This window comes from Saccopteryx bilineata, chromosome 7 (assembly GCF_036850765.1).
Source record: "Saccopteryx bilineata isolate mSacBil1 chromosome 7, mSacBil1_pri_phased_curated, whole genome shotgun sequence".
Taxonomy (NCBI): domain Eukaryota; kingdom Metazoa; phylum Chordata; class Mammalia; order Chiroptera; family Emballonuridae; genus Saccopteryx; species Saccopteryx bilineata.
The window spans coordinates 23045610-23068593 of NC_089496.1; the positions used below are offsets into that span (position 1 = coordinate 23045610).

General features: G+C 36.9%; 1 protein-coding gene, 1 long non-coding RNA gene and 2 other non-coding genes across 8 annotated transcripts in view; 2 read left to right on the forward strand and 2 right to left on the reverse strand.

Moving 5' to 3' along the window:
* Nucleotides 1–20652, forward strand: part of LOC136310828 (uncharacterized) — a 65842-nt gene extending 45190 nt beyond the window's left edge. The window contains exons 3-4 of the long non-coding RNA XR_010726620.1: nucleotides 15617–15806; nucleotides 20447–20652. This is a non-coding gene — a long non-coding RNA (uncharacterized lncRNA). The remainder of the gene's footprint in view (nucleotides 1–15616; nucleotides 15807–20446) is intronic.
* Nucleotides 2038–22984, reverse strand: part of KRIT1 (KRIT1 ankyrin repeat containing) — a 36281-nt gene continuing 15334 nt past the window's right edge. For 3 of the 5 annotated variants that reach the window (XM_066239801.1, XM_066239800.1, XM_066239803.1), the window contains 12 exons: nucleotides 21012–21255; nucleotides 20662–20777; nucleotides 20345–20488; nucleotides 15708–15864; nucleotides 14923–15030; nucleotides 12398–12554; nucleotides 11401–11552; nucleotides 9916–10082; nucleotides 9081–9168; nucleotides 8400–8606; nucleotides 3465–3581; nucleotides 2039–2599 (listed from right to left, as the gene is read on the reverse strand). In XM_066239801.1, coding sequence (XP_066095898.1) covers nucleotides 2531–2599; nucleotides 3465–3581; nucleotides 8400–8606; nucleotides 9081–9168; nucleotides 9916–10082; nucleotides 11401–11552; nucleotides 12398–12554; nucleotides 14923–15030; nucleotides 15708–15864; nucleotides 20345–20488; nucleotides 20662–20777; nucleotides 21012–21255 — 1726 coding nt within the window. In that variant the 3' untranslated portion in view covers nucleotides 2039–2530. Of the gene's footprint in view, nucleotides 2600–3464; nucleotides 3582–8399; nucleotides 8607–9080; nucleotides 9169–9915; nucleotides 10083–11400; nucleotides 11553–12397; nucleotides 12555–14922; nucleotides 15031–15707; nucleotides 15865–20344; nucleotides 20489–20661; nucleotides 20778–21011; nucleotides 21256–22984 lie in introns of all 5 variants that reach the window. The other 2 variants (XM_066239802.1, XM_066239799.1) reach the window with 2 other exon arrangements.
* On the reverse strand, nucleotides 17623–17685 carry LOC136311360 (U7 small nuclear RNA). The gene has a single exon (XR_010726759.1). It is a non-coding gene; the product is annotated as a U7 small nuclear RNA (small nuclear RNA).
* TRNAA-AGC (transfer RNA alanine (anticodon AGC)) lies at nucleotides 21918–21993 on the forward strand. Its single transcript has one exon. It is a non-coding gene; the product is annotated as a tRNA-Ala (tRNA).

Sequence of the window (22984 nt, forward strand, 5' to 3'; positions counted from 1 at the left end):
AGTTTTTGTCTTTTGGGTAAATATCTGAGTGGAATTACTGGGTCCTGTCATAGGAGTGTATTTAAATTACAAGAAATTACCAAACTGTTTTCCAAAAACAGTTGTGCCATTTTGCATTACTACTAGCCATGTATGAGTTCCGTTGCTCTAAATATCTATTTTTTTGCTTTCCTTTTTACTATGTACATTTAAAAGGCATTTTAAACACTTATCTCTCATGATGTTTTTAAAATATCTATAAATGAATATGCTCTCTGCCATCAAAATATATTAGTTTTTCTCTAATGAGAGACATTGAACAAAACTATAGATAAATGGAATGTGTAAGATGATTAAAGAGGGAAAAGTTGAAAACCACTCTGAGGTTTCCAGGCTAAGCAACTGGATGCAATTTGATAATGCCATTAACCAATCAGAGAATAGCAGTGTGGGGATAGAATGGAGTAAGTAGAAACAATTCTGTTTCCAGCTATGATGAAATTGAAGTTCCTTGTATAGGCAATTTAGGTGGAGCTAGAATAGCAGAAAATTGGAAATTAAGATCTAGAGTTCAGAAGAGAGATTGAGGCTGAAGTTTTATATTTGCAAGTCAACAGGGTTTTTAGTAACAGTTGAGGCCATTGGAATGGATAAAACTTGAAACAGGATATTGTCTATGAAGAATCAAAAATGCTTAGCACAGAATTAAATCAGACTTTTTCATTAAACTTACATAACCAAAGTTTTAATAGGGCTCAGATAGAGCACCATTAAAAATAAGCACAAGTTAATGTTAATGTGAAGAGTAGATGATGACATAGAAATCCTGTAATCTGTAGGATAACTTTAAATATAAGTATGTGTCTCTGAATTTACTTAGAACACATCAGTCTATTAGATTGGAAAGATCAGTTTCTAAGCTTATTGAATAGCAGATTAATCAAGTCAGCTCCTCAACTATGATATCACTGCTCCCCTAAATAAGGCAACCAAATATTTGGTGATCTACATCCTACAATGTAAAGGCACTATAAATAAATAAATAAATAAATAAGTTGTTAAGTCAACTCATTAAAATACAACATATAATGGGCTCAGTGGTAAAGCATCAGCCTGGCATGTGGATGTCCTGGATTCGATTCCCAGTCAGGGCGCACAGGAGAGGCACCCATCTGCTTCTTCACCCCTCCCCCTCTTGCTTCTCTCTCTGTCTCTCTTCTCCCCTCCTGCAGCCATGGCTCGATTAGAGCGAGTTGGCCTCGGGCACTGAGGATGGTTCCATGGCCTCCACCTCAGGTACTATAAAATGGCTCCACTCAGCGGTAGATCATTGGCCCTGCGTGTGGAAGTCCCGGGTTTGATTCCCAGCCAGGGCACAGAGAAGAAGCGCCCATCTGCTTTCCCGTCCTTACCCCTATCTTTTCTATCTCTCTTCCCCTCCCACAGCCAAGGTTCCACTGCAGCAAAGTTGGCCTGGGCTCTGAGGATGGCTCCATGGCCTCTGCCTCAAGCTCTAAAATGCAATGCCCCAGATGGCCCAAGCATTACCCCCTGGTGGGCATGCCAGGTGGATCCTGGTCGGGCGAAAAAAAAATGGCTCCAGTTGCAACAGAGCAAGGGCCCCAGATGGGCAGAGCATCACCCCCTAGTAGGCTTGCCAGATGGATCCGGTTTGGGCACATGCAGGAGTCTGTCTCTGCCTCCTCTGCTCTCACTAAAATAAATAAATAAAAATACAACATGTGCTAAATAAATGCAACTATGATTATCTAGAGATTGCCATTCAATCTGTCTGTCTATGTACTATGTGCTTGTGTGCCAGGTAGTTTTGTGAAATTCAATTAACTTTAGTAATCCAAATTCATTCCTGGTTTGGAATTATTTCAAGAGAAAACTAATCAAAAGTTAAGACTGACAGACCCTGTTACTTTCAGAGAGTGAATGGACTTATTTAGAGTGAGTCTCTGAAATCCTTGTTTTTTAAAGAAGTACTTAGGGAATTATGATGCAGGGGTCCATGAACTATACTTACAGAAATACTAGTTTATCAGATCCATTCTAACCAAGTCTTTTAAAAACATGTGAAGAAATGTTAATATATTACAGAATAATGTTTTAAATACGTGTCATTTATGGTTTAAGTAGAAAATACATTTATTAAAATCATACTGACTTTCAAGTATGTTTTGAAATTACACACAAAGTTATAGCAAAGCTGTATTTTAATTTCATCACATTCCACTCTAAATTCTTTAACATTTACCAAAAATAACTTTTTATACAGCTTACTATTTTTTCTAACATTATACAGATTATGAATCTACACATTTTTGTGTTTCTCTGAAAAATTAGAATAGCTTTTGAGGACATTATATAAAAGTAACTGGTATATTACACACCAAACACAAGTACAGATTCTGTACAACATAATAGTATATTGGTATATTCCAAGAGACTAAGTGCCTTGTTAAAAGTAATAGTTTAAGAAATCTTTCATGGAAAAAAGTCTGTATCACAAAATGTGGTGGCATAAATATCAGCCGTTTTCCTCTCAAGAATTTCTTTCGGTGGGCATTAACTGTCCATTTAGCTTTATTAACAGTTTTACCACGAGGCCAGCCTACAAATTAAAACACATTGATCATAAATACGAAACATGTTAGATGAGTAAATGACATACAGTGGGCAGTTCTCTAGCTATTTGAAAAGGAACTTTCTCATCAGGAGGCAACTTGTCAAGAAGAGTTTTTACTTGGGCTTTGAAGGGATTTAAGAAATGACCTGCTGCAAACAACTAGTGGCTCAGACAGGATACTGCTCAAAAACAGGAAGGACCGGCCCTGGCCAGTTGGCTCAGTGGTAGAGCGCCGGCCTGGCGTGCAGAAGTCCCGGGTTCGATTCCCGGCCAGGGCACACAGGAGAAGCGCCCATCTGCTTCTCCACCCCTCCCCCTCTCCTTCCTCTCTGTCTCTCTCTTCCCCTCCCACAGCCGAGGCTCCACTGGAGCAAAGATGGCCCGGGCGCTGGGGATGGCTCTGTGGCCTCTGCCCCAGGCGCTAGAGTGGCTCTGGTCGCAACAGAGCGACGCCCCCTGGTGGGCATGCCGGGTGGATCCCGGTCGGGCGCATGCGGGAGTCTGTCTCTCCCCGTTTCCGGCTTCAGAAAAATACATAAAAAAATAAATAAAAAAACAGGAAAGACCACTTATACCTTGATAGAAGAGATAGGTAATACTGACCAGATGTTTTTTAAATGGCAGAAAAGGAGAGTTTTACTATTACAAAACTGAAATAAAATATTCAGATAAATTTCTGACTTTGTGTGCTTAGGAAAAGCCTGCTCTTTTCCTTGGTCTTATATATTTTAATTTCATGTCATATTAGCTGTTTCCCTTGAAGTAAAATGGATTGTCATTTTATAAAAAAATAATTTTACTAATATAGTAGTTCATTATTAGAAATCCAGAATAATTGATAAGTACTTACCTGTTTTGTGTGTACTATAAAGCTCATTTTATTCTCCATACTATGGATCTGAAAACATGTATCAGCATCTCCCAACTGCCACATAAAACAGCCATACTTAAGACTGATGAGTAAAGCCTATAACATAATTAAAAACTATTGTATTGAAATATCTATTAAAAACACTAATCTCCTCTTACTATCTACACATATCTAGTCAGGTCTAATGTTAAAACAAAAAGTATTCAAAGAAAGCACCACACTAACCACACACAGCCTGCAGGACAGAGTTACATACTGTATATGGTAGACTCTTAGGATACTGCCTCAAACAATAATATTTTTCATCAGCTTGACAAAAAATTTTAAAATGTCCATTCTGTAGTATCTACATGCATATACACATATGCACAAGTATTATTTAGCCATGACAAATAAAGAAATCCCGTCACTTGAGACCACATAAATGGACCTTGAGGATGAAAAAATCAAAAGGTGAGGCCCTGGGTGTGTAGGTTGGTTGGTTAGAGCATTGTCTCGACACGTCAAAGTTGCAGGTTTGATCCCTGGTAAGGGTAGATAGAAGAATCAACTAATGCTTGAGCTGTGGTGACGCAGTGAATAAAGCATCGACCTGAAACACTGAGGTCACCAGTTCGAAGCCCCAGGCTTGCCTGGTCAAGGCACATATAAGAGATAATACTTCCTGCTCCTCCCCCCCTTTTTTTCTTTTTCTTTCTCTCTTATCCCCTTCCTCCCCTCTCTAAAATGAATAAAGAAAAAGAAAAAAGTGAAACAGTGCATAATTAAGTAGAACAACAAATCGATGTCCCTCTCTCTAAAGTCAATGAATAGAAGAAAAAAGTGAAAGGGATTAAGATGTACAAATTGCCAGATATAAAAACAGTCACAGGGATATAAAGTACATCATAGGGAATATAGTAGTCAATAATATTCTAATAACTATAAATGGTGTCAGATAGGTACGAGAATTACTGGGGTGATCACTCTGTAAAGTATATAAATGTCTAATCACTATGTTGTACACTTGAAACTAGTATAATATTTTATGTTAACTGTAACTGAAAAATAAATTTTAAAAACTCAAGTTCCTCCCTGACCAGGTGGTCACGCAATAGATAAAGCGTTAGACTGGGACACGAAGGACCTAGCTTTGAAACTCCAAAATCGCCAACTTTAGCATGAGCTCATCCACCTTGAGCATGGGCTCATCTGGTTTGAGGAAAAGCTCACTGGCTTGGACCCAAGGTCACTGGCTTGAGCAAGGGTTACTTGGTCTGCTGAAGGCCCGTGGTCAAGGCACATATCAGAAAGCAATCAATGAACAACTAAAGTGCCTCACTGAAGAACTGATGCTTCTCATCTCTCTCCCTTCCTGTCTGTCCCTATTTGTCCCTCTTTCTGACTCTCTCCCTGTTTCTGTCAAAAAAAAAAAAAAAAAAAAAATCAAGTTCCAGGTCAATTACTGAACTGAGCCCCATTCAGCCCAATGTCCCTACATATTCTCTATCTCCATTCACAGCATGGTAAAATAACTGTTGTCCATAAGGGTGATCCTGAGTTACCATGAAATGACTAAACTACGATTGGATACTTTGAGAAGCTCTATGACTACATAATAAAAACAAAAATGAGCCTGACCAGGCGGTGGCGCAGTGGATAGAGCATCGGACTGGGATGCTGAGAACCCAGGTTCAAGACCCTGAAGTCGCCAGCTTGAGCGTGGGTTCATCTGGTTTGAGCAAAGCTCACCAGTTTGGACCCAAGGTTGCTGACTTGAGCAAGGGGTTACTTGGTCTGCTATAGCCCCATGGTCTAGGCACATATAAGAAAGCAGTCAATGAACAACTAAGGTGTTGCAAGGAAAAACTAATGATTGATGCTTCTCATCTCTCTCCGTTCCTGTCTGTCTGTCCCTGTCTATCCCTTTCTCTGACTCTGTCTCTGTAAAAAAACAACAACAAAAAAACATAAAAATTAGGTTTATGATGAAATTGCCTAATCTAAAGTGTCCTTTTAAAATATACATATAAGCTTAGTTATTACTTTAACTGACTTGGCAAAAGGTCTATTCTCAAGAATCTAAATGAAAAAAATATATTTGAAATTTATTCACTTCCTATACAAACTAGAAAGCTACTCACCCTGTGAAATGTGTTAAATATGCTAAAAATAACAAATGACCCTATATTTGATATTATAGTGACTGGAAAAAGGAGCACAATACAGTAGTAAGTTGACATATTCCAGTGGGTATTCATAATCCCATCCACACTTCTTCCTGTCCCCCCAAAAGTTTTTTATTTTGTTTAAGATTTTACTTACTGGTTTTTTTAGAGAGATGAAAGAAAGGCCAGGGAGGAGAAGCAGAAATCATCAACTCATAGTATTAGCTTCTCATATGTACCTTGTCCAGGCAGGTGTAGGATTTCAAACCGGCAACCTAAGCCAGGGGTCCCCAAACTACAGCCCATGGGCCGCATGCGGCCCCCACCGCACTTCCAGAAGGGGCACCTCTTTCATTGGTGGTCAGTGAGAGGAGCATAGTTCCCATTGAAATACTGGTCAGTTTGTTGATTTAAATTTACTCGTTCTTTATTTTAAATATTGTATTTGTTCCCGTTTTGTTTATTTACTTTAAAATAAGATATGTGCAATGTGCACAGGGATTTGTTCATATTTTTTTATAGTCTGGCCCTCCAACAGTCTGAGGGACAGTGAACTGGCCCCCTGTGTAAAAAGTTTGGGGACCCCTGGCCTAAGCATTCCAGGTCAACACTTTATCCACTGTGCCACCACAGGTCAGGCTCCAAAAGGTTTTTTAACTAATTCTAATTTTCAAATGAAGCTTCTGTGTTAGAAATGATATTTTCCGTCGGCCTAGCGTGCGGAGGACCTGGGTTCGATTCCCGGCCAGGGCACATAGGAGAAGCGCCCATTTGCTTCTCCACCCCTCCGCCGCGCTTTCCTCTCTGTCTCTCTCTTCCCCTCCTGCAGCCAAGGCTCCATTGGAGCAAAGATGGCCCGGGCGCTGGGCATGGCTCTGTGGCCTCTGCTCAGGCGCTAGAGTGGCTCTGGTCGCAATATGGCGACGCCCAGGATGGGCAGAGCATCGCCCCCTGGGGGGCAGAGCACCGCCCCTGGTGGGCGTGCCGGGCGGATCCCGGTCGGGCGCATGCGGGAGTCTGTCTGACTGTCTCTCCCTGTTTCCAGCTTCAGAAAAATGAAGAAAAAAAAAAAAAAAAAAGAAATGATATTTTCCTTTTTCAAATACATATCTTTTTCATTTAAATCTGATTTTTAAATTACATAATATAATCACAGCTAAATTGTTTTTTAAGTTACAACTAGCATAAAGTGAAAAACCTCCCTCCTATTCTTGTTCCCAGTTACCTAGTTCCCTTCTCTAAAGGCTTCAAGAGACTTTGTATGCTTCACAAGCATATGTATTTTTATAAACATAATGTTCAGTTTCCTCCATTTAAAAAAATTGAACTATAATTGATATATAACATTAGTTTCAGGAGTAGAACATAATGATTCAATATTTATATATAATATATATTGCAAAATGATCATCAGTGTAAGTCTAATGTCTGTTACCATACAGTCAAAAATTTTTTTTACCTTGTGATAACTTTTAAGATTATTTTAGCATCTTTCAAATATGTTATACAGTATTAATTTTTAACTGAATTTGGATGACAGGGTTAATAAAATTATACAGGTTTCAGGAGCACAATTCTATAATACATCATCTGTATATTGTTGCAATACAGTATTAACTATAGTCCCCATGACTTATTTTATAACTGGAAGTTTGTACATTTTGGTCCATTTTGCCCACCCCGAATGCCTTTCCCTACTAGCAACCGCCAGTCTGTTTCCTGTATCTATGAGCTCGTTTTATTTTTTTGTAACATTGCACATATTAAGTAAAATCATGATATTTGTCTTTTTCAGTCTAACTTATGTCACTTAGCATAATGTCCCCAAGGTCCATCCATGTTGTTGCAAACGGTAAAATTTCATTATCTTTATGGCTGAATAACATTGCAGTGTACATTTTCTCTATACATTCATCCACCATTGGATACTTAGGTTGTTTCCATATCTTGACTATTGTAAATAATGCTACATTCAATGTGGTAGTGTATATATGTATATCTTTAGAAGTGTTTTTGTTTTTATACTCACCTCCATCATTTCTACACAAAAGGTAGCTTATTATATATGGTTCAACAACCTTGCTTTTTCACTAACTATATCTTAGAAATCATTCTACACAAAAATAATCTTCATTCTTTTGTATGGCTGCAAGGTATTTCAATGTAGAAATGTAATATAAGTATTAATATGTTAACCCCAATTGATAATCATTTAGTTTTCACCCCCCCCCCATCTGTTGGTATTAAAAATGAAACTGCAATGAATAGACTTGTATACATACCATTTCTAGATTCTTTATGTAGGCTGGTACTGTTATTTTATTGATTGACTGATTTTTATTATTTTTTTGTGAGGGAGAGAGAGAGAGAAAGGGAGAGGGATGAGAAGCATCAACTCACAGTTGTGACACTTTATTTGTTCATTGATTGCTTCACATATGTGCCTTGACCAGGAGGCTCCAACTGAGCCTGTGACCCTTGCTCAAGCCAGCAACCTTGGGCTCAAGCCAACAACCTTGAGCTTCAAGAGAGCAAACTCTGGGCTCAAGCCAGCGATCATGGGTCAGAGCCATGAGCCCACTCCCAAGCTGATGACTCCACATTCCAGCTGGTGAGCCCGCATTCAAGCCAGCAACCTCTGGGTTTTGAAGCTGGGACCTCAGCGTCTCAGGTGGATGCTCTATCCACTGTGCCACCATCAGTCAAGCTGGTACTGTTATTTTAGACATTATAGAACATGTCTAGTCAAAAACAGCTGAATATTTACCTTAGTTTCCATGTTGAGGAGATGAAGTCCTTTTATATTCACACCTACATACACAGGGATGACTTTATGATTGCTGGGGCTTGCCTTTGTAAATATCTGTCCTGTGAAAAAAGCTGCTCCATACGTAGGAATTTCCCAACAATTCTGCAAGAACATGCGCTGAAGGTGATGCATTTCTTTACTGACTCCCTCACTTGTACTAAGATTCTAAAACCAAATAAAGTAAAATAAAGAGATGTGAAAGGAGAACTTTGATTATCCAATAGGTCAACTAAGCAGTTTCTAAAATTAAGGCTGCCCCCAAAGAATAATAATATTGTGTGACATTACCCCAAGAGCACTTTTTCTTTTGAGATCTTATATTTTTAAAAGAAGTACCAAGGTCTAAAAACATTTTTTGTCTATGCTACTGTGTTTTTTAAATGTGTCATGGAGATATTTTTTCATGTTTTTAAAAATTCACTAGCCCTTACCACAGTATCCAATATAAAGAAGGTATTTAGTAAAAGATTCTACATTATTAAAAATAAAAATAGTTTCCTTTCAGTGTCAAGCATGTGAACCAGAAGATCCATTTTTAATTTCAGGACTATGTATTTTATAGTTTAAAACATATTAATAATACTAACAAAATTTCAACTACATTACAAAATGTCTTTTTAGTTCTATTAAATAGCTTACCTTATATTCATGAAGAATTCGATTTGTCCAGTGAGGTGCCTTACTTTTCAATTTGGTAATAGGTACTATGGATTTTAGATTTTCTTCACTGTAAGCAAATATGCCAACATCTTTTAAAGAAATTATCTTTAGTAGCTAAAGTCATATAATCATTTAGATAAGACTTTTAAGTAACTTTGAGTTAAAAAATACTATGTTGTAAAATATCAGAGAGCTTTACAAAAATTTAGACAAAAGACACAATCTTAACATTGCTCAATTTAGAGAACTGTTTCTTCTTTCAATAACTACAAAGTACTTTTGAAAATTAAAAACCACAATAAATAAACTTTAGATGTACTAGAACCTGTTCTTTTTCAACACATGAAACTAGTTTTTATAGTGGGATTCTTCAATGCATCTACCTTCTAACATTTTTCTAGTACTCATTCAGGTTTTAGTGAACTTATTTCAACATATAGTAGAGAAAGATAAATTGAAAAAGTGTACAGATTATCAAACTATAGTGAAATATATGAAAAATAACTTCGGAGAGAGTGTAACTTAAAGAGTGCTTTAACATAGGTGTTTTTTCCCCTTCTCATTCTATGCCTTTTATTACAGTTGTCCCTTGGTACCTGAGAGGGGCTGGCTCCAGGACTCCAGAGGACAGTCCTTTTTCTGCTGTATGCGTGGTTCACTCTGTGGTTGGTTTGATGTGTGAGTGTGGAAGCCACGGACACAGGGCTGATTGTATTTAATTCCAAACCAATATAAAAATATTTATTTCTAAACTTTCTGGATTAAACTGAATCTTAAGCATAGCACAAGACCACACATTATGTGAAATACTTACTTTAGGAAACCTTGCTTGTGTTTCTTACTCTCATAATTTCCATAAACTATTTGCAATAACAGACTTGCCAGTGTTATCAGTTTGGCATCAGGAGCTGTATAAAAGCCCTTCAATAAATTATATCTGGCTTCGTCAAAGAGAATAAGAATAGCTAGTGGGTCTTCAATCTTAAAAGAAAAAAAGTATAATTTGGTTATTTTAGCTATAATTTCGTGTTGGTTTCTTCTTTTTCCATTCATCCTTCAGATGGTATTACATCATCTCTCCTCTAACATTTACAGTCTAATTCAAATCCAAACATATTTTTTGGAACAGATCTTTTTTTTTTTCCTTAAGTAAGAAGCAGGGAGGCAGAGAGACAGATTCCCCTGCATGCGCCCCAACCAGGATCCACCTGGTAAGCTCCCTACCAGGCGATGCTCTGCCCATCTGGGGCTGTTGCTCTCTTGCTCAGCAACTGAGCTATTTTTAGAACCTGAAGCAGGCAGAGGCCATGGAGCCATCCTCAGCACCCAAGGCCAACTTGCTCCGACTGAGCATTGGCTACAGGAGGGGGAAAGAGAGAGAGATTGAGAAAAGGGAGAGGGAGAAGAAAGAAGCAGATGGTCATTTCTCCTGTGTGCCCTGACTGGGAATCAAACCTGGGATGTCCATACGCCAGGCTGACACTCTACCACTGAGCCAACTGGCCAGGGCCAAAACAGATCCTTTTATAAATGTAAATTGTATTCTTTTTTAGTGTGTATATATATACACACTCGTATCATATATACACACACACATATATATACATATATATACGAATATATATTCGTATATATATGATACGAGCTGCAACTCGGTCGGTATTTTTGTTCGAGATCCGAGCGAAATTCCGAGATACAAGTCGTGATTCGGGAAGCTGCCGCTAGTTGGCGCGTTGGTGCATGGGTCCAGTATCGGCAGTTTGATATACGAGTTGACTGACTTACGAGCTCGGTTACAGAATGAATTAAATTCGTATCTCAAGGTACCACTGCAGTTCTCTGCTTGACTAGAGAACAATATTTTATGTCTTCTGAAAATATAATTTCCACTTAGAATTTTCTTTTCTATTCTCCCTCATACCAAATTTCTGCTCCGTTGAAATTTATACAACTAATTAGCCCTTTATTAAGTTTATCTTTGACACTATACTTCCTATTTTCAAAAAAAATTTTTTTATACAATCTGTCTTCCATGTTGCTAATTCTCTAGGATAAATTCTCTTGATTCTTTTGTACTCTAAGACAATGGGAGTAAAAACAAAAACTACCCAAGGGCTTTATAAAGCAGTCAGACTCAAACCCTACCACTTACCAAAGGGATCTAAGGATTGAACAGAAAAAGCAAAGCAAACCCACCCGTGCAGGAAGAGCACAATTTCTACCTCTAGTGCCTGCCTATGACAGAAACTCAATAAATTCTGTACATTTAAATGATTGTAAATAAGATTTCCAAGCAAACCTTTTTTTCAACTTCCAAAGGAAGTCTCACGTCTCTTCTCAGGAAAAGCTGTGGTGTTTCCCTTTGGGGATCCAAATTAGTCAATTCAGCAAGTATTTCTGGCCAATCACGAACATGTTGCAAGGGTTTATGATAAGGTTTGAGTTGAAGGCCTGAAAAACATCTTTCCTTTTATAAATGATAATGTAAAAATAAATCAATTATATCAATGCATAGAAACTTTGTATTAAACTCATTGTAATTAAATACTGAATACACACTCATTAAAAATCTAAATCGGTGTATGTGGGAGTCTGTCTCTCTGCTTTCCCTCTTCTCACTAAAATAAAAATAATTTAAAAGAAGTCTAAATCAACATGGACTTTAATTAATAGTACCCAATTTAAGGTTAATTGTTTTGTTTTTAAAAATATAAGAATTAAAAATATAAGAATGAGAATAATTCTTTAAAAAAAGAAAATGTATTAAAATCTATTCAAGATCCTCAATTTTATGATAGCCAATTTAATTACAATACAATCAGTATAGTTTGGTTTTAAAAATTACAATAAAACCATTAGATAACCAATCACAACTTCAAAAAAATCCTTTATGTATTTGCAATACTTTGAGAGACAAATTATAGTGACATCAGAGTGATTTTAAATTAAAATATCTGAGAAAATTAATATAAAGAAAAATATTTTGTATTATTTTGAGCACTGAAAATAAAGGCAACATGGATAAGCACCATGTTTACTGGCATTCAAATAAAATTCCATTGCAGAAAATAAATGTTTTGGTTTTTGCCACATTGTTTGAATGAAATGGGAGCTGGGGGAGAGGGTGGGCCCAGAGCTTCCTGTTTCAACAGTTTGAACACTAATAATTTACATAAAAGAGACACTGTATCATTTCAAAATTTAGAAGTCAGTAATAAACTGATACTATACTGAAATTTACCAACCCACTCTCAAAAAAGAATAATGAAGTCCACACAAAAAAATAACTTTCTTACTAAGATTTTCTGAACAGATCCAAATAGTGAAATATTGCTGTGTTTCTTGAGAGAGACGCATTCCTTCCATTATCTGCTGCACTGAGGTATTATTTCCATGCTTCAGTTCAACAGAACGGTACGACCCATCCATCCTGTATATTCGAACTTTTTCATACTAGAACAAAGAAAGATAATAAGTTATACAACCCAATCCAACAAAATGCTTTAATTTCAACTTCATCTGCTAGGTATAGATTCCTAACATGAAAAATATCAGGAAAACAGCTTCGAGTGAGAATCTGCTGGCAATATTTTAAAAAATTTTACTTCTATTATCTATTATTTATATTTTCTAACATGTTTTCCTCTGGATATTCCATGGTCAAATTAAATATGAAAAACTAAGGCAAATGACTTTTTAAAAAATTCAATTTCAAAAGCTTCTGAGAAGATATTTTAAAGCCATTATGTACCAATGTAACTATCAAACAGGGGATATACATTGGTTAACTAAATCTGGCGTTTGTCAAGTACTTCACAAGTCTAGTGGGTCACAGATTATACTATAGAAATATGGACCAGCAAGAATTTGTCCAAAGAGGAATCTGCGATAAAAGACTTTGCAGTTAAAAAGTTATAAGCAATGCACCTTGAGCAAGTTTCTTTCCTCCAGTTCAGAAAATCCCAGAGACAAATGATATTCTCAATACATTTTTGATGTTATGGGAAGTAAATGATGCCTCTAAACAATCCAGGGCTTTGGATAAAAGTACCTAATTCCTATTATCTTATACATTCTAATATAAAAACTATGCCAAGAAAAAAAGTATGTTAACTATACAATTAGAAACTAAACTGCAATGAATTATAACAGAGAAGTGCCTATACCACTTATCTACTTTCTTGCTTTGGTCTTGTGCTCATGGAATAGTGTTTTGACAATACGTGTGTGAGTGTGTATGTGTAATTATCCCTAAAGGGAGAGATCATATATTATCACTTACCACTTTCAGCATTTCATGGCAGTAAATTCACAGAAATACTCAACAAAGCCTGACCACAAAGGCTGTGGCACAGTGGATGGAGCATCAACCTGGGAGGCTGAGGACACAGGTTCGAAACCCTGAGGTCCCTGGCTTGAGCATGGGACTATAGACATGACCCCATGGTTGCTGGCCTGAGACCGAAGGTTGTTGGCTTGAGCAAGGGGTCACTGGCTCATCTAGAGCCCCCGGTCAAGGCACGTATGAGAAAGCAATCAAGAAACAAATAAAGTACCGCAACAACAACTTGATGCTTCTCATCTCTCTCCCTTTCTGTCTGTCTGTCTCACTAAAAAAAGAAGAAATACTCAACAAAGACTTATCATCTCATTGATGGCAATGTCTGGAAAGTCTGTCTCACTAAAAAAAGAAGAAATACTCAACAAAGACTATCGTCTCATTGATGGCAATGTCTGGAAAGGCTCAGACATATATAGGTTATATCTGTTGGTTTCAAATTTTTATTCTGTATCTGTTGGTATGAATACTTTTATCTGATTTGCAAGTTTTCAAACCATTTCTAAACTGGTGATAGATTTATCATCACAGTAACTTTTAGGATTGGGTTTTTTCTCTAATTGTTAATTTTTTTCTACTTTAATGTCACTGTTATTGCTTTGGACATAATTAGATGGAAAGGTCAAGTTAAAAAGGCAGAACAAGGCCCTGGCCGGTTGGCTCAGCGGTAGAGCGTCGGCCTAGCGTGCGGAGGACCCGGGTTCGATTCCGGCCAGGGCACACGGGAGAAGTGCCCATTTGCTTCTCCACCCCTCCGCCGCGCTTTCCTCTCTGTCTCTCTCCTCCCTCCCGCAGCCGAGGCTCCATTGGAGCAAAGATGGCCCGGGCGCTGGGGATGGCTCTGTGGCTTCTGCCTCAGGCGCTAGAGTGGCTCTGGTCCCAACATGGCGACGCCCAGGATGGGCAGAGCATCGCCCCCTGGTGGGCAGAGCGTCGCCCCTGGTGGGCGTGCCGGGTGGATCCCGGTCGGGCGCATGCGGGGAGTCTGTCTGACTGTCTCTCCCTGTTTCCAGCTTCAGAAAAACGAAAAAAAAAAAAAAAAAGGCAGAACAAAAAAGGAAATCTCCTATTTTAACCCATTCACTTTCTTGAGGAGGAAAAATGAATCTAATAGTTAAGTAATTTGCTGAAACTAAATTAGTGAGTGACATTTAATGTCAGTTTTTACAAGTATAAAGTATCTCTGAGAAGGCCTAAGTAGAGACATAATGCTTCAATGAATAGAGTACAATTTGTAATTAGCACACCAAGTATAGAGATGATACTAGAAATTAGATTAATTTTAAGAGATTAAAAAATGTATTTATTAATGCAAGAATAAATGTCCAGGTGTTGTGGATGATAACCAATTTAATACTTAGGAAGTCTAACGAGGTTCTATAAAAGCAGTAGAGAAGCTAGCCAGCCATCCTTCCCCTCTTGCCAGAGATCCTCAAATTACTTTTCAGTTTAAGAAGGATGCTTGGCTCTAATAATTCTTACTGGTTTATTAAGGGCTTCCTTCAACAATTTTGCAGTCTCTTCCCAATTATTTTGTTTGTTTTCTTCACAAATATTTAAAGGGGATTTTCCTTGTTGATCTGTTATGTGCTAGAAGTGTGGGGAAAAAGAAGAGAATAAAGGAAAAAGGCATTACAAATATATGCAATCTAAGGGAAAATAGCATTCAATCAATCAAAGTTTGATAAAAAAAAAGTAGACTCTTCTCAAGGAATAAGTAAATGTTAACTATACTTAGTACAAACTGCTTTACTTAAAATAAACATGAACTGTCAAATATGAAAGACTTAAGGCACTAATGATGTCATTACTGTTTTTTAAAAGTTATAAATATAAATACAACAAAGGTTTTGTTAAAACTATTATTTTTCCTTCACAAAATAATTGTTAGTACAAATTCTAGAAAGTAGGTAGAAAACCTTTATCACTCTTAAATACATTTTTTGAGGAAATACGAAATTCAAAATGAAAAGAAGTTAAATTTTATGTACATTTGGAGATGGACAGTGGTGATGACTGCACAGCAATACGAATGCACTTAATGCCTCTGAATGTATTTAAATGGTAAATTTTATGCAAAACATATTTTACCACAATAAAAATTTTTATGTACTAAAGCAAAGTTTATATGTAATATTATTTTATATAATAAGTGAAATTTGTTTTTATTTTTCAGCTAATCTCTCAAGTATACTATTGAACATTTAGTGTCATTACTTGTTATTTACTGCTTAAACATTAGAAAAAAACCCTGGAAAATAACTTACCCTGTCAATTTCTGGATGCTTTAAGAGAATCTGCACTATTTCAGCATGTCCTCCTCCAGCAGCAAAATGAAGAGGAGAACTCAGATGTCCATTTAGAAGGTTTGGGTTGCACTTTCCTTTCTCTAACAATATGCGAGTTGCCTCAACTTTTCCAAGCCTACAAAAAAAAAAAAAAAAAAAGGCACCTAAAAATGTAATCTTCAAAGTTTTAAAACTTCAAATTTTAGAAGACATCTCAAACATATCTAAGATTTTTCTAGGAAGAGAGCAAGACACTGACAATGTGCCCTGGTCGAGTGGCTCAATGGACAGAGTGTCATCCCAGCACACCAAGGTCTCAGGTTCAATCCCCAGTAGGACAGATACAAGAAGCAACCAATGAGTGCAAGACTTAATAAAACAACTAAGTGAAACAATAAGTTGATGTTTTCTCTCTCTCAAATCAATGGAAATACTTTTAAAAAAAGACACTGACAATGTTTTCAGTGCCTAGTGACTGATTTCTTATGAATTATTCTGGTTCACTTCAACTAGATTTATTGCTGATCAACTTGGAGAAAATATAACCTCAAACACAAGATAGAGCATACAAAGTACAAAAATTATAAATTAGAGAGATAAAAAATTTAGTCAAAAATACAATGTATTCAGAATCAGAAAATAAACTTACTGCTTTTTACAAAGGCCTGACTATAATTTTTAAAATGGGCCCAAAAATATAATTCTATACGTAGTTGTTTATTGGGTAATTGTGATGCATGAAGACCTGTAAAAAACAGTCTCTGCTCTGATAAAGGAGTATAATGTAATTAGAAAGTAAAAAAAAACAAAAACATGGAAAAATTATATAATGCTCTAATATTTAAGTGACAGTTTAGGATACCAACCAACAAAATAAGATACTATATATACAATAGTTGTTAAATCATGATAGTATATAAATACTTTAAAAAATGTTGGAAAAGGAAGATTATTATTTCATTCTCAGATGATCCTGTAAAGAGTTTTGACAGACAAACAATTTGAACTGGATTTTAAAAAGGAATGAACTGAAGGGAGTTTGAAGAGAGATGTAAAATATTTCAGGTACTGGGAAAGGAGTAAGCAAAGCAAGAACCCAGACAGAGTGAGTCTGCCATTTGATGACAGCAGACACTGACATGAAGCTGCAGTTTGAAGCAATGATGGAAAATTCACTGTTTGGAAATAAATGGGTGTGAGGAGGGAAGAGGAAAGGAAATTTATTTTTGGATATGGTGCATTTGAGGGGAAAATAGCACATCTTCAAAACTGATCTGATTTGTCCTCAACTTACCTTTCTTCCCCTTCACATACCTGATGGTTTTCCTGTGTCCTGAACCTGCCACTTGTATTCTACCTCTTCTTACTCATGGGAATTTTTGCTCACGTTCTTTGCTATTCCCAAGAAGTCCTCTTCCCCTCCTCATTTTGTTCAGGTTAAATACTATTCTTTCTCTGAAACAGTTTAAAACTCCACCTCTTCCATATTCCTACTACATTTTAGAACTTTATTTTTGCCTCTTTTATGGAATGTACCTCATTTTCTCTATTTACACCCTTGTTTATGTACATTTCTTCTCTATCAGCCTAAAAATCCCTTTAGGGTAGGCTCTTTATCTTTGCATTCTCCATCTGCCTTGTACACAAAAAATTAGTAACTTAAACAGTTCAGTAGGCAATTGAAAATGCAGGTGTGGTATTCAACAGGAAGGCAAAGGCTTGGGAGATGTGAGAATACACAAATTCATCTAACCAAAGGAATTGCTGTTAAGGCTAGGAGAACGAATGAAATCTTAGAAAAATGAAATGCATCTTGAAATATACTCTTTCAGGAAAAGATACTAAGGGAGCATTTCAAGAAGTAATAAAAATAAGTAATACAAACTTTTTTTTTAGGGGCCTTCTGGCAAACACCAGAAGACCTACTAGACAAATTCAAAAAGAGCTGTAAGCACTAATAATATGACAAATATTATCAGATATAATTCACATAACAAAAGCTCTTTGGGACCCCACTTTTTAAGAGTGAAAAGGAGTTCCAGTAACAAGGTTTAAGAACCACTATTCTTTAAAATTCTCATTTTAAAGATAAGGAAGAGACCAAAAGGAGTAAAATAGCTTGTCTAAACTTATAAAGACAGACCCCAATAAACTTATAAAGATAGACCCCAAGCCTTAGTCTCTTGATGAGATAATACTGTCCTCCTCAATCCTTGTACCAATTCATTTATGAGTACATTTCCAAGATAAAGTCATTTAAGTTCTTTACTATATAATTAATCAGTCTTCATTCAAATTCACAATAATAAAATGATTCATCTGATTAAAAGTATAGGAAGGTGACCTATACCTTTTGGTATATTAAACTTGGTATCAAAGGATGAAACTCTTTTCCTTGGTGTATTGTAATAATAATATTTTCCAAAGAAATATACTGATGATTAATGAATTTTAGATTTAGACATCAAAATCTTTAAAATTATTACAATGCTTTAAAAGTTAACAGCCAAGCCTGACCAGGTGGTGGCACACTGGATAGAGTATAGGCCTGGGATGCAGAGGACCCAGGTTTGAAACCCAAAGGTTGCTGGCTTGAGCGCAGGCTCACCATCTTGAGTGCAGAGTCCCTAGCTTCAGCATGGGATCACAGACATGACCCCATGGTCACTGGCTTGAGCCCAAGGTTGCTGGTTAGAGCAAGGGGTCACTGGTCTGGCTAAGGTGGAGCCCCACCGTCAAGGCACATAAAAAAAACCAATCAATGAATAACTAAGGTGCCACAATCAAGAACTGATGCTTATCATCTCTCTCCCTTCCTGTCTCTGTCCGTCCCTAGCTGTCCGTCTCTCTCTCTCTCTCTTTCTCTCTCTCGCTAAAAAAAAAGTAACAGCCAACATTTATTGAGTACTTATTATATGCCAGGTACTCTCAAAGCATTTTCATTTTCATTTTCATTTTCTTCTTTAATCTTAAGAAAGGCACTATGACTAAACCCATCATACAGATAAAGAAACAGATCCTTGGAGACATTAAGTAACTGGCTAAAGGTCATACTTTTAGGAACTAAGACTTGGGACTAAAATCTAGGGACAATCCAAAGTACATTAAATACTACACCATACTTTTGTTTTTATGTAATAGAAGTTATTTTCTTCTCTTATACTAGAGAATAACTCCCCTGACTTCACTGCCTCTATCTTTCCCAATTCTACAGTGTACTTTCTTGAACTATATTCTCTGCCTCTTTTTTGTTTAGTTCCAGGTAAAGTATATGGGCTTTTTGAAATTGTGTTGCTGCTGGCAGTATTTACTAGTAATATGAAGAAACAATTATAAATTTAAAGAAGATTTGGGTGACTCTTTCTAAATCTGATATAACAATTTTCTGTAATAAGTGCCCTGGCTGGTTGCACATTGGATTAGAGAAGTGGTATTCAACCTGGTTCCTACTGCCCACTAGTGGGCATTCCAGCTTTCATGGTGGGCGGTAGCGGAGCAACCAAAGTATAAATAAGATAGATTTAACTATAGTTAGTTGTTTTCTGAAGATTTATTCTGCCAAACTTAGCAAAAATCCGACATAAAGTACTTGGTAATTATTATTATATGCCTTAACTTGCTGTAACTCTGCTTTATAAATTTTATAAAGTAAAGTTACTTCCCTACTTTATAAATCACCATTACCGTGGAACCGGTGGGCAGTTAGAAAATTTACTACTAACAGAGATACAAAAGTGGGCGGTGGGTATAAAAAGATTGACTCTCCCTGGATTAGAGTGTTGTCCCAGAGCACTGAGGTTGCAGGTTCACATCCAGGGTTGCCGGCTCAATCCTGATCCTGAGGTCACAGTTTGAGCACCCCTGAGGGCTTGACCCTTGGGGCTCTAGCTGGATCCTCGGTTGCCAGTTTGAGTCCTGGTCAGGGCACATATGAGAAGCAGTCAATAGCACAACTAAGTGGAACAAGGAGTTGTTCCTTCTTTCTTTCAAAAAAAAAAAAAAAAAAGAATTCTGTAATGGGCAAGCAAGAACACATGCATAGACTAAAGAAGCATACTGTTCAGGAAACAGCACATTTTTAAGGGAGAAAAGATGTATATATAGAGCAACTATATTTAGCTTCTTGATCACAAAATTGGAATCAGTGAAAATGAAGGCTTTGATCCTAATGAATGCTTTTAGGGGTTTCCTGAAACTGCAGCTTCCCAAAGAACTAAAAGGATACTTTTCTTACATGATGCAAGGTCAAATCATAAACAGTTAACACAGATAAGTTTTATAGAAAGTATAAACAAATAATTCTAATACAAAACAATAAAAATTACAAGAATAAATAAGGAACCTTGTGCTGTGCAGTGACACTTGTTCATCATTAGCTATCCTTCTGTATGACCTGGTAATGCCTGAGAACACTAACAATACATTTCCCATGGGGCAGACCTGGCAATTCTGAATAAAGGCACACAAACAGTAATCAAAGATCTAAACAGAAAGCTCATAGGCTAATACGGTAGGTAAAAAATGGCTGGAATGAGAATAGTTTTGAAAAGGAGCACTAACATTTATAAGTAAGGATTCATTCTTTCTAAAAGGAAAATAATAAATAATCTATTTACCAGCATGCATAATGAATGGGTGCCCAGTGGTCATTATCTAACTGGTTGACTGAAAATCTTTCATTGAGAAGACGGGTTAATAATTCTGAATCTCCTTCACAGGCACTTCGATGGAGAGGAAAATCATCTACCCACGGTCGTTCCCTATTCGTAAAAACAAACAGAAAGCTATATATCACTGAGCAGCTACAAATTAAATCACTTATGCAATGACTATATTAACTGCATGTATCATTTTAAACACTATTATAACAGCAGATTATAGTTTAAGAATTTAAGTTTTAAAAAAGCAATGTGGAATAAAATCAAAACAGTACTTGTCTTCTGTGACACTGCTCATGCTTCTCTGCCATTTTTCCTGTTTTGGAATTTGGATTTTTGAGTAGTCTGGAGCTCCAAGACCAAAGTATGGATTTATTACCACTTTATCAACCTAGAAAGAAAAATAAAAAAACCCTTAAGAGCTTTAGATACTTGACTTTGAGATATATATATACACACACACACACACACACACACACACACACACACACACACATAAATATAGCTAAGTATGGATGTCATCTTAATGTTTACAATTAGTAGATACATTTATCTCAGGGAAAAAAAAGCACATTGGATATGAAAGGTCTTTTGAAATCAGAGCCAAAATACATTCAATTCTTACCCGGTTTGTATACTGAAGATCTGATCCAAACAAAGGGTTGTAAATACAGGTATCTGCTTTTTCTAGGGCTAACATTTTACTCTTTATTTCTAGTGCACTATAGCCCATATGTAGTGAGTTTTCGGTCTGACCTGAATCAGTAGCATATGCAGGATTTATGACATTAGTTTTTATCCGCTCAAGAGGAGATGGTCGGAATAAAGCTGGAATAAAGTGAGATTGTGCATGACGTTCATCTAACCACCTGGCAAAATAGAAGAGATAGTAGAAGCATTTGCTCAAAAGTGAAGGTAAAAGCAGAACACCATCCAATTCTGATATGGGATACTTTCTAATATTCAGATCTTTGTAATTTTAATTAATATTGATTAAGTATTTCATTTACTATTAATTAGTTTTGTTAATGGACATAGCAAACTACTTTTAAAAATGCATATATCCTTATAATAATAAAAATCCCTTTCAAAACCACAAAACACTTTTAAGACGTAAACCACTGAGATACAGATACTTTAGCCCTGTTGTTACCGAAAGACAAAGGTATGATAGGTTAAACGTTCACTGATGAGACTAACTCAATACTAAATCTAGTTTTATAACAAAGGTATCTTAACAAGGCAGTCCTTGTCATTTTTGAAGATAAAACATGTTGCAAGCAAACAAGAACAATCCTGTTTCTGGAGTTTTCAGTTTTATAGTATATTTCAAAAACTGACAATTTCTTGCAAATCAAAACCACAATGAGATATCACCTCATAACTGTTAGAATGACTATTATTAAGAAGGTAAGAAAAAAGTGCTGAGGATGTGGGAAAAAGGAAACCCTCAGGCACTGTTGGTATAAATGTAAATTGGTGCAGCCACTATGTAAAACCATATGGAGGTTCCTTAAAAAAATTAAGAATAGCCCTGGCCGGTTGGCTCAGCGGTAGAGCGTCCGCCTAGCGTGCGGAGGACCCGGGTTCGATTCCCGGCCAGGGCACACAGGAGAAGCGCCCATTTGCTTCTCCACCCCTCCGCCGCGCTTTCCTCTCTGTCTCTCTCTTCCCCTCCCGCAGCCAAGGCTCCATTGGAGCAAAGATGGCCCGGGCGCTGGGGATGGCTCTGTGGCCTCTGCCTCAGGCGCTAGAGTGGCTCTGGTCGCAACATGGCGACGCCCAGGATGGGCAGAGCATCGCCCCCTGGTGGGCAGAGCGTCGCCCCTGGTGGGCGAGCTGGGTGGATCCCGGTCGGGCGCATGCGGGAGTCTGTCTGACTGTCTCTCCCTGTTTCCAGCTTCAGAAAAATGAAAAAAAAAAAAAAAAAAATTAAGAATAGAATTACCATATGATCTGGCAATTCCTCTTCTGGGGATTTACCCAAAAAATATGAAAACGCTTATTTGTAAAGATATATGTACCCACTATGTTCACTGCAGCTTTATTTACAATAGTCACGACATGAAAACAATCTAAGTGTCCACTGACAGATGACTAGATACACACACACACACACACACACACACACACACACACGCTGGAATACTACTCAGCCATAAATAAAGAAGAAATATTGCCATTTGCAACATGATGGATCTTGAAGGAATTATGCTACATTAAATCAGACAAGACAAAAACCATATGACTTCCATCATATGTGGATTATAAAACAAAAAGCAACAAATTAACTCTAACAAACCAACTCATACAGACTGTAGGATGGTAGTAACCAGAGGGCTGGAGTGGGGTGTAAGGGACAGGGCGTTGTTTAAAGGGAGTCAAAAATATGATATGGGAAGGAAACTAGAGTTTGGGTTGTGAGCACATAATAGAATATACAGATAACACATTCTAACGCTGTACATCTGAAATGTATATGTTATTAATGGATGTTACCTCGAGAAATTTAATTTTTAAAAATTCACCATTTAATAATACATATATTAGTAATTTCATTATTTCCTTCCCAAAGTGTTGATATCTATCAGAGCTAAT